The sequence below is a fragment of the Geotrypetes seraphini genome, chromosome 3, assembly GCF_902459505.1.
Source record: "Geotrypetes seraphini chromosome 3, aGeoSer1.1, whole genome shotgun sequence".
Classification (NCBI taxonomy): domain Eukaryota; kingdom Metazoa; phylum Chordata; class Amphibia; order Gymnophiona; family Dermophiidae; genus Geotrypetes; species Geotrypetes seraphini.
Window position 1 is genome coordinate 148,370,662 of NC_047086.1, and position 12,274 is coordinate 148,382,935.

At 37.8% G+C, this 12,274-nt stretch overlaps 1 protein-coding gene across 7 annotated transcripts in view; it reads left to right on the forward strand.

Moving 5' to 3' along the window:
- Window positions 1-12,274, forward strand: part of TBC1D32 (TBC1 domain family member 32) — a 301,306-nt gene that overhangs the window by 41,312 nt on the left and 247,720 nt on the right. For all 7 annotated transcript variants that reach the window (XM_033939045.1, XM_033939043.1, XM_033939042.1 and 4 more), the window contains exons 10-11: window positions 703-847; window positions 4,894-4,953. In XM_033939045.1, the coding sequence (XP_033794936.1) occupies window positions 703-847; window positions 4,894-4,953 (205 nt within the window). The remainder of the gene's footprint in view (window positions 1-702; window positions 848-4,893; window positions 4,954-12,274) is intronic.

Consider the following 12,274-nt stretch of genomic DNA (forward strand, 5'->3'; position numbering starts at 1 on the left):
TTTTAAGATAGAAGATTTCACATACAGCCATATAGAAAATCAATGAACAACCTCATTGAAAGTCATCTTTTGCTGATACTATCCTGATCAGAAGGAGACTTTGGCTTCTAAAAGCTGGTAAAAATATATTAAATTAGTCTAATTAAAAGATATCACCTTGTTTTACTAAGGTGCGCTAAGCATTATGTGCGCGCTAACCGTTAACGCGTCCAAAGACTAACATGCGCGCGTTAGCGTGCTAATATTTAGCATGCACTAAAAAGCATAGCACACCTTAGTAAAAAGATCCCTTTGTTTATTAACATGTATTCCATAGTTATGCTAATACTATTAAAAATAGTTCATACTGACATGGAAGTGCATGTTGGAGTGTAGTTGTAAGTTTTAGATGCTATAAACAACTACTTTATGAAGCAGCGGGTTCTAGAACTGATGAGAGGGGAAACTACTTTAGATCTAATCTTCAAGGCAATGCAGCACCCGGTGCAGTAACTATTGAAAAGGATCACTTTTCAATTGTGATTATAATGTGATCAGATTTGACATAATTCTTTGCTATTTCTTTAATAGTAACACATATTACAGACCTGAAAAAAGTGAGAGGTCATATAATATATAGAACATTTTCAATTGTATATTTACTGTGCTTATAGTTAAATAATTTTTCTCTACTTATTCTCAATTTTTTTTTTTTTTTTTTAGGTATATGGAGGAAATAGTGGAAAGTACACTGTCTCTTTTGTCAGTAACACAGGAGCATAGCCAGATTACCTCACAAAAATGTTTGGATCCTGCTTACTTCTTGGCCCTAATTGATGTTAAAGCTGTATGGTTCAAAAAATGGATGGTAAGAAAATAAATCCAAAATAAGTTTTATGACTTAAAAGTATTTAACATAGAGATATGTAGGGAAGATTTCACAGATCTACAGATAAATTAGCTTAAAAAATGTTTCTAGTGTGTGTTTTTATTATGTTATAAAGTATATTTTAACTTAAGAATAAAAATGCTTTGTATCAGATTAAATTGAGATGGTTTTGCAGATTAAATTAAATGGTTTTGCATCATTGCCTCATGAAAAGCCTGTAAATCCGTCGAGGACACTAAACTTTAATCACTGAGAGGTTCAGAGATCTGTTGATGGGACTGCCATTTTTTTCTTTAAAAACAAACAGGTTTACCAAGTCACACAAGTGAGCTATATGAGCCTTTTCTGTGCCAGAGCTTTCTAGAAAGGTTCAAAGGCCTGTAATGCTTCATATATGAGCTTTCCTCTGTCTTTGGGCTCTGTAACTCTAGAAACTAAAACTCTTTATAGTGACTATGATTCATGATTACAAGGAGATTATATTATTTGACTTAATTCATGTGCCCCATTTTGTTTTAATCCTGAGGATTCCCTGTCTTGAACATAGGCTCCAACATTTCAAAATGATTAAGGGTACCAAGCATAATATGCAGGTAGCATATATTAATATGTACCCTCTGTTAAAAAAAATTTAATGTCTTGTCATTATTTTTTAAATCCTTTAAGAAGCTATCTTGAAATACTGTTTGCTCATGGAAAAAATAATTATTTCCTTATGCAGCAGGATACAAGTCCTCGCATGCTCTCCCACAGTCAATATCCTGTGGGAAATGTCACCTAAACGCTATTTCAATGTCACCTAAACTCAGCTATTTTATTGACTATAAAAATCTCAAGTAGCAATAGTCTCAAGCAGCAATAGTCAGATGTATGTAAGGTAGCACATCTCAAAAGCTTCTGGAAAGCTTTCTGAGCTGGAGATGCTTATCCATTTGGTTTGCAGTGGATGTAAGGACTTGTATCGAACTGTTCATGGAAAACATCTGCTAGAGGTATTCACATAAGAATAGCAATACTGAGTCAGACCAATGGTCCATCTAGCCCAGTATTCCATCTTCACAGTGGCCAATCCAGTCACAAGTATCTGGCAAAAACCCAAATAGTAGCAACATTCGATGCTACCGATCAAGGGCACCATGGCTTCCCACATAACTATGGACTTTTCCTCCAGACACTTTTCAAAACCCTTTTAAAAACCAGTTACATCAGTGGTCTCAAACTAACAGCCTGGGGGCCACATGCGGCCCGCCAGGTACTATTTTGATGCCCTCGGTATGTTAATCATAATCACAAAGGTAAAATAAATCAGTTTCTTGATCATATGTCTCTTTAGCTATAAATTACAATATTATTATTAAGACTTAGCCAAAAGGAAAGATTTATAAACTACTAGTATTTTAGCCCGTTACATTAACGGGTGCTAGAAGTTTGGCCGGCTCCCTTAGTACCTTGCCCCCCCCCTTCCCTTCCCGCGGTCCCGACAAACCTGCCGACTCTAGCAGCGTCTGCAGCACTCTACACACGCTGCTTCGTGGCCTTCTACTATCCTGATTTACTCTGGCACGTCCCTGATGACATCATCAGAGACGCAGCAGAGCAAATCAAGGCAGTGGAAGGCCCCGAAGCAGCGTGTGTAGAGTGCAGCAGACAGGTTTGGAGTCTGGACCGCAGGAAGGGAAGGGGAAACGGTCAGACGTCGGGAAGGGATGGGAGACTGTGAAAAACTTACTGTTTTTTTGCTGCGAGAGAGCAGGGAGTTCAGCGCTGGCGGCCAGTCCTGCCGCGAGTGTAGTTAGGTGCTGGAAGGCTTGGGACTCGTGCATGCGCACTCCTGCCGCCACAGACATACACCTCACGGATCAGGGAAAATGGAACACGCAGGTAGGAGTGCGCATGCGTGGCTAGGGTTTTATTATATAGGATAAATAATTTAACCTCATGCAAAATTATCATTTCTTTAATAAGACATTAACAATTTTTTCTGAGGCCCTCCAAGTACCTACAAATCCAAAATGTGGCCCTGCAAAGGGTTTGAGTTTGAGACCACTGAGCTACATTAACCACTCTTACCACATCTCTGGCAATGGGTTCCAGAGCTTAACTATTCTCTCAGTGTAAAAATATTTCCTCTTATTGGTTTTAAAAGTATTTCCCTGTAACTTCGAGTGTCCCCCCTAGTCTTTCTAATTTTTGATGGAGTAAAAAATCAATCCACTTGTACCTGTTCTATACCACTCAGGATTTTGCAGACTTTAATCATATCTCCCCTCAGCCATTGCTTTTCCAAGCTAAAGAGACCTAACCTGTTTAGTCTTTCCTCATATGAAGGAGTTCCATCCTCTTTATCATCTTGGTCGTTCTTCTTTGAACCTTTTCTAATTCCGCTATATCTTTTTTGATATACGCCAACCAGAGTTGAATGCTATAACTAAATACTGAAGGTGAGGTCATACCATGGAGTGATATTATCTTTTTCTAATAATTCCTAGCATCTTGTTTGCTTTTATGGCCACCGCACATTAGGTGGAAGGTTTCAGCGTATTGTCTACAATGACACCCAGATCTTTTTCATGGGTGCTGACCCCCAAGGTGGACCCTAACATCTGGTAACTATTATTTGGGGTTATCTTCCCAATGTGTATCATTTTGTATTTGTTCACAGTAATTTGGCTTTTTTGAACCTGATTAGTGGAAGTTCAGCTTGACAGCAAATGGTATAACAATTATAAGGCATCAGAGAAATAGTAGGTGGACTTAACAATATATTTGTAACTAGGTTCCAGCATGTTCAAATAACCACATTTGCCTTCTCCAGGGCAAACAAATCTAACATCAATATCTGAACATAAAAGTAAATTGTAAGTTGAATTAGAAACATAAACATTGATGGCTTGGATTTTAAATCTCTGAAAGGAATGACTTCTCCAATTTTGACTACTATTTGAAGCCTTCTCTACCAGTTAGGTTTCTCCTTATTCTGATGCTCTATTGTTGGAGGTTCCTTCTTGGAGGTTTGATAGTTATAGGGCCTGGGTTATGGAATGCTCTGCCTCGAGAAACTCATGCTCTGATGAGTTTTCAGTTATTTAAAAGAGAAATCAAAACTGTGATATGCCATTTCTTTTTGAGGAGTTTTGACTTTGATTATGCTTGTTATGCCATATCGATTTATTTTATAATTGATATTTCATTATTTTTTCATGGATTCATTTGTTTTTTTATTTTGATTTTTGTATGTATATCCTGTTAACCTGCCTAAATCTTTGGATAAGTAAAGAAATTAAGAAATGCCCTTCTAGTTTAGTCAGTTTCCTTTCTGGTTCAATGCTATATATCCACATCCTTAACTAGTTCACAGCTAAATATTCTTTATGCTTATTCCTGTCTGTTTTGATTTCTGTTACTGTTCATGCTTCAATGGAGAACCCATAGCTCCATTATCTTTTTCTTACATCACTATTGTGCCCCCGTCCTTGGAGCTCTTATTATGACTTCTCCACTCATGAATATTTCCCTCTTTACTTTGATAAATTTGAATGTCATATCATTTCTTTCCCTTTCAAAACACTTTAGCTATTTATATTCCCTATATTAGAAGGGCATTATATATCAGGCTTAAAGTAGGTCAGAGAAGCATCATAAACATGGGGCAGAGTGAAAGGACAGCTTATTTACCCATATCTGCCCACCTTTAGGTGAACATCAGGATAGAAAAAAAAAAGACCACAGTTGCATCAGACCAGGAAATGCCTGTCCCCAAACATCCTGAGGTGATATGGTTAAGTACAGTGCTGTCTAAGTTTAGTAGCACTACAGAACTAAGTAGTTGCAGTAGTGGTACTTCACTTGCATAACATGCACCTTCACGCCTGTACCTGGAAGTCTTTATTTTCCGGGTTATAAACTGAAAGAACCGTAGAGGTGAGGGGAGTTTGCAATATTATTGAAATTGAACCACAGTGTGTTTTTTTATACATTGTACACTTTCAAGGCTATCTTTTTCTCTGTTTTTATTTCTATTTCAGCATGCGTACTATAGCAGAACAGTAGTACTTAGACTTCTTGAAAAGAAATATAAGTCATTGGTAAGTCTCTTGTTCTCTGTGTCTCATTATGTGAGATCTGCTTTGCTGTTTTTCCATTGCAGTCGAATAGTTGTGTTTACAATTGTTTTAATCCACTGTTGTTTTATGTGAAACAGAATATGAGGGTAGTTTGAAAAGTTTGTTAAAAAAGCAAGTTAAACAACATAGGGCTCCTTTTACTAAGGTGTGCTAGCATTTTTAGCGCTCACAGGAAATTACCGCGTGCTACACTGCGTACTACACTTCTAGAACTAATGCTAGCTCAATGCTGGCATTAAGGTCTAGTGTGCGTGGCAATGTAGCACGCGCTATTACGCGCATTAAAGCCCTAGTGCACCTTAGTAAAAGGAGCCCATAGTCTCCATCGAGGGCTTTACACTTAATCTGAGTTTCCAGTTACAGTCAAACCTTGGATAGCGAGTAAGGTGGTTTTCGAGTGTTTTGCAAGACGAGCAAAACATTTTATTAAATTTTAACTCGATAAATGAGTGTTGTCTTGCAGTATGAGCACATATCGCACATCACGCCATCAGAACCCATAGTTGAAGCGCGCACATCTTACGCTGAGAATGGCTGAACGTAATAAAAGTGTCACGCCCAATTTACCCGCAGTTCAAGCACACACTACATACGCGCATCTTACACCAGGTGCGACTGAACGTAATAAAAGTGTCACACCCAATTTACCCATAGCTTAAGCACTCACAGCATACAGTATTTTGTATTAAAGTTTTTGGCTTGTGGAAAGAATCATCTGAAGTTTCCATTATTTCCTATGGGGAAATTCACTTTGATATACGAGCACTTTAGATTACGAGCGTGCTTTCAGAATGAATTATGCTTGCAAACCAAGGTTTTACTGTATTTCATAAGCTATTTTTCCTACGATATGAAAAAACTGGAAACTTGATGGACTAGGTGTATAGCTCTCAATAGAGACTAAGTTGTTTAACTTGCTTTTTTACCAAACTTTTCTAAAAAAAACCCTCATAATACTGAGTCCAACCTTAGAGCAAAGCAATCATATGTTTTTGATAAATTTAACATTGTGGATATTCTGTAGTTCTGTTTCTGACGTTTTGATCCACCTACAAATGATATTCTTACTCTTTATTGGAGCTATGACTTTAGAAATAGAAATAAACTTATTTGCAAATCATACTGCATTTCATATTGGAATACTGGGAGTATACCACTATTGTTGTCCGAGTTCTATTCTGATCTTTGGTAGTAGATTCAAAATTCTATGTATTAAGAAATACCATTCTTTAAAAAACATATCAAAATATAGAATCAGCAGTGAAAATGCCACTTGGCAGTCTTCAAAAAGCATTAATAATAATATTACCTTTCAGCAGTTGCCCCAAAGGTTTTCAACAAGATGTGAATGCATATGATACTACTACAATGTTGAAACAGAGATTATGTTTAATATTTTTTATTGATTTTTTCATATAACAACAAGTGTGTCATAAATTTTCATACACTTATCTTAAAAATACACTTGATATCTCCATAATATACTTTATATAAAACATATCTTATATTATCCTTATTATAATTTTATACATCATATAAAATTTAATGATTTTATCAATTATTATTTAATTATGAATCCTTTTCCCTCCCTTTATTTTGTTAGTTTCACATAAAATAACATCTATTATGATAAATTATTTATAATTTATGATAAAAAGAATAAAAACCTTACCCCCTCCCACCCTCCCTCCTTTAACCATTATCTTATTATGGGAAAAAATTAAATCAATCATTACAAAAATCTGTTAATGGTCCCCAAATCCTCTTGAACTTATCGATATATCCTTTTTGTGTTGCAAATATAATATATCGTTGAAACAGAGATTAGATACCTAAAAGCTTTTAGGAATCTGAGAAAACCAGATAAACATAAAAAGTCAAATATTCACCCTTAGTTTTTATATTATGAGAGTTTTATATATACTACTGAGAAGAAGTTTGTGAGCCCCATAGGTTTGTCCTTTTAGCAAAATTTATATTCAATACATGATTCAAGCCTAAACTAAATCCCAAGTAAAAGACTTTGTATGGAGTTAGCTTGTGTGTAAAACCTCTTTATCCAAGGACAAGCAGGCAGCATATTCTCACAGATGGGTGACGTCATCCACAGAGCCTGGTGTAGACAGTACTAAAATGTACTATCATTTTAAGCTTTAGAAAGCTTTGAGATTGCCCGCACCGTGTAGGTGCGAGTGCCTTTCCACCCGACACCAGCTCATGAGGTTGTCGGGTTTTCATTTTCTGCAGAGTGAAGAAGATATATCTGGACTTCATCATCTCAAGTTTGTCTTCCTGCTTCATTTTTCATTATTTTAATTCTTTTCTTCATCTTAGTTGTTTTTTCTTTTAAACCTTTTATTTCCTAACAAAAATTTCTTTATGTTCACCATTGGGACCTGTATGCAATTTTAAAGCCTTTGCACCTACCGACGGTGTTGACGGCTTTTCAGCCTACTTTCTACTTGACCCATGGTATTGTGTATTTTTTCCTTTCCGGCTGGATCTGTTCCCGATCTTCCAGGGCTAAAAAACCCCCAACAACATAGAAAGAAACAATCAACAAAATGTTTTGGTTTTGTTCATTCATATTTATTTTTCGAAGAGGATATTAGGCTTGGTTTTGGGTTCTCAGCAACTTGGACTTCTATGTGGTACTGATCACAATCGGTACTGGTGGACATCAACACTCTACCACAATTAGCTGACTCACCATACAATAAATAAATCTTTCCCCACTTTAAACTACACACTCAATCAAATACTGTTGAATGGACTAATGCTTTATCAATGGACATTCAGAATCCACCTTTTCATAATAGAATTGGTGATTTTATGTGGTACTCCTCATCATTCCATCTTTATATTAGAATTATCTTTTATCATCGGTTCCCCTTCCCGACGTGTTTCGCATTTCATTTTCAAGGTCGGGGGAACAAAGGTTAAGAGTAAACTTTTTCCATTTCACTACTGCCGCTTGCTTTTTGATATGGAAAATGAAAAAAGTTTACTCTTAACCTTTGTTCCCCCGACCTTGAAAAAGAAATGCGAAACGCGTCGGGAAGGGGAACCGATGATAAAAGATAAAAAGATAAGTTATTCTAATTTATAACAAAAAGTTTTATAAAAAAAGATTAATAATTCTAATATAAAGATGGAATGATGAGGAGTACAACATAATATCACCAATTCTATTATGAAAAGGTGGATTCTGAATGTCCATTGATAAAGCATTAGTCCATTCAACAGTATTTGATTGAGTGTGTAGTTTAAAGTGGGGACATCAACATTGTCATCAATATCATCACAGCGTCATAGGCATTACCAGCATCGAGTCACTTGATGTATGCCTCTCATTGACGCCATTGTTCATCGATGTAGGGTGTCATTTTTGAAGCATGGGTTACCAATGCTTCAGCACCCTGTTTCACATGTGGTACTGCCTGCATGGCGCATGGCAAATGGTACTGGTACATCCACTTCACTGTATGTAGTTATACGGTGTAGAGCAGGCCATGCAATTGTAACAAAGTTGGCCTCAATGCCCTCTCTCTCTACTCAGTATTGGCCCAGCTTAAATAGCTTCAGAGGCCTTATGGTATGGTTCTATCCTCGCTCTGTGCTCTTTGAACTCCATTGATGCTCTGTACCAATTCTAATTTTTACCTTGGTACTGTTGTTATTTCTATGAATCAACTACATTGAATGGCATTGGTGCCTCCACTGTCTCCCTTGATACTGGCCTTTCCTCAGCATTGTACATCACTGTGGTACCAGTCATCAATTTACCTACAGGTACCGACAGACCACGACTAGCAGACAACATTCATTTTTCCGGTACTGAAAATCCTCGATGCATTTGGCTTTAACAAACTCCTCCTGTGAACATTGGGTCCACACAAAAACTTCAGAAGCCTCAGACTTAAGCTTCTTAAAAAAAAAAAAATCAACTCAATCTTTTTGATATGCTTCTAAAGCATAGCCAAGGCGTCTACTAGAATTTTCAGAGGACTACTCATAGCCTTCTCCAAGCCAGAATGTTTAGGGCAAGATCAGCTTTTGATACATTGGTGTGACATTCAGAGCATCAGTTGTCTTTTTGCAATGAGACGTCTTCCATGGCTGCGAGTCTCTGACTTGGACATTCACATTCAGGATCGTTTACCAAATATTTTCTGTCTTTGTGAACAGCTCTTTAGGATGTTCTCCATTGCACAAACTCACTTTGAGAGCACTTTTGTGAAGAATCACTAGGGCTTTGTAGACTTTTTAAGATTGGATATCCTCTTCTGATTATCATAAATGGACCTGAAAATCAGAGGGTTTCATCATGGGTGTAGAGCCTATTAAAGATGAAACGCCTCTTCTGTTTCTTACTGCCAGAGCTGTTTCATAGAAAAATCTGTTAAAGATGGATCACTACTTCTACCCATCTCCAACAACTCTACTTATCACAACAACAATATACTGAATAGAGGGACGAACAGGGATCCACTCAGGGTGTAGAATTTATTAAGTTTGGATCACCTCATCTACTTCTCGTAGTCTCATGGGACATTTGCCTTTGACTTCTACAGCAACACTATTTTTAACCAAAGGAATCCACTATGGGTATAGAACCTTTAAAGTTGGATCACCTTTACTTCTGTTGTTCTATTTGTTCTACACTCCTCCAGTCTCCACTTCTTTCCTACTGGACTTTCTGTTCCACTGCCAATCTTTTTATCTTCTACTTTTGTGAAATTCATCATACCATAATGTTTCCTCAAATTTGGATAACCCAAATTGTCTCTTTATTAACCACAATTTTCAACCTCTGGTTGCACGATTATTTCTCACATTCTTCTGCTAACTAGCTAACATCATTCTTGCACTGGTGGTCCTAACCTTGTTTCTCATTTCTAAACAAAGACTTAAGAAACAACTCTAACTCATATGCCTGTTTCCATTCTAGTTGTCCTGAACCTCTGAACTTCGGTTTCATATTGTCTTCAGTTAAGAAAAGTTGGAATTCAGAAGCAGATCTACCGTGGTGTCTCATCCGAACATAGACAGATTTTTTAAGGGTGCTCTCTGCATTAGACCACCAGTCAAGACTCTGCTCCCTTCCTGAGATCTAAACGTAGTTCTGCGGGGTCTCACCAAAGCTCCGTTTGAGTCGCTGGAAGAAGCGTCTCTGCTGGATTTTAATGATCAAGGCTATTTTTCTGGTGGCTGTGACATCGGCGAGACAAGTCTCGGAGTTTTAGGCTCTTTCATATAGAGAGCCTTTCCTTAAAGCCTCAGACACTGGCATTTCTGTATGCACCATTCTTTCCTTTCCCCAGAAGGTAGTTTTGGTGTTTCATATCAATTAAGAGGTCCGCTTACCTGCATTTCAGTCCATAGGTTCTAAGAAACATTTTTGAAGAAGTTTTGAAGAAGTTGGATGTGAAAAGAGTTCTTCTGAGGTCCTATCCTGAGGTCACCAATGAGTTTAGGCTGATTGACTATCTATTTGTGCTGACTCACTCAGCTAAGCATCCAATTTCCAAGGCCACAATTTCCAGCCTACATTATCTGCAGAAAATAGTCTTCTGTTTCCTTCAAGGTGCATTCAACAAGAAATGTGGTTTCGTCATGGACTGAAGCTAGGGCAGTCATCCCAGAGATTTGTAGGGTGGTGAATTGGTCTGCTCTACTTACATTTGCTAAGTTTTACAGAGTGGATATGGTGGCAAGAGTGAACACTGCCTTTGGGTCCTTGGTACTACATGCCAGCTCACTCAGCCTGCCCTAGATTTCTGGAACTGCTTTTGTATGTCTTGCTTGTCCAGAATGACAGACCTAATGAACTGGAAAATAGATTATGTTCTTACGATGATAATATCTTTTCCAGTAGAAAGGTGTGTCATTCTGGACCCCCGCCCTGTCTTCTCTCACTTGTCTCATGAATAAGCTGAGGGCTGAAAATTAGGACCCAAAGTAGTTAACTGGGTTGGAAACTGGTTGACCATCAGATGACAGAGGGTTGTGGTAAATGGAATTTGCTCTGAGGAAAGAAGGTAAGCAGTAGAGTGCCTCATGGGTTAATTCTGGGGCCAAATCTGTTTAATATGTTTGTGAAAGATATTGCCGAAGAGTTAGAAAGGGTCTCTAAAAATTAGAATAATGGTTTAAGGTCTGGCAGTTAAAATTTAATGCAAAGAAGCACAGGGTGATGCATTCTGGGTGCTGTATGAGATAGGAGGTGAAAAGATTGATAAGCATAGCTCAGGAGAGGGATCTTGGAGCGATAGTGTCTGATGATCTCAGGGTGGAAAACCAGTGTAACAAGGGTGTGGCCAAGGTGAGAAGGATCATAGGTTGCATAGAAAGAGTTATAACCAGTAGAAGAAAGCATGTGTTGATGCCCCTTTACAAGTCATTAAGTAAGGCACTACTTGGAGTATTGTGTTCAGTTTTGGAGGCCATATTTCATTATGGATGTAAAAAGACTTGAAGCAGTTCAGAGAAAAGTGACAAAAATGTATTTACGCCACAAGATGTATGAGAAGAGATTTGATGACCTGAAGATGTAAAACCAGGAGGAAAAGAGAGATGGGGTAATATAGTATAGACATTTAAATATTTGAAAGGTTTTAATATACGAACAAACCTTTTCCAATAAAGGAAGGCGATAGAATTAGAGGACACAAACTGAGGTTGCAGGGAAGCTGACTCAGGAGTAACATCAGGAAGTACTTTGTACATTTTTCATGGAGTGGGTGGTAGATACTACTACTATTTATCTTTTCTACAGTGTTGAATGGCATATGCAGTGCTGTACATTGAACATTCAGTAGACAGTCTCTTCACAGAAGAGCTTATGATCTAATTTGTAGAGACGAACAGGACATCTCAGGGTTGGGGTGTTTCTAGCAGAAGGAATGATACGATGGGTAAAGGTAAATGACAGTGAATGAGTTAAGAGTTAAAAGCAGCTTCGAAAAAGTGGGCTTTTAGTTTGGATTTGAATACCGCTAGAAATGGAGCATGACGTATTGACTCCGGCAGCCTGTTCTAGGCATATGGCAAGAAAGAAGGGACGGAGTTTGGAGTTGGTGGTGCAGGAAAAGGGTACAGATAAGAGGGACTTACCTGATGAATGGAGTTTATTGGGGGGGCATAGGGGGAGATAAGTGAGGAGAAATATTGAGGGGCTACAGAGTGAATAATAATAATAATAACAACTTTTTTTTTCTATACCGCCACAATCTTGCAACTTCTAAGCGGTTTACAGTGAAGAGAGCTGTACAATCAGTGA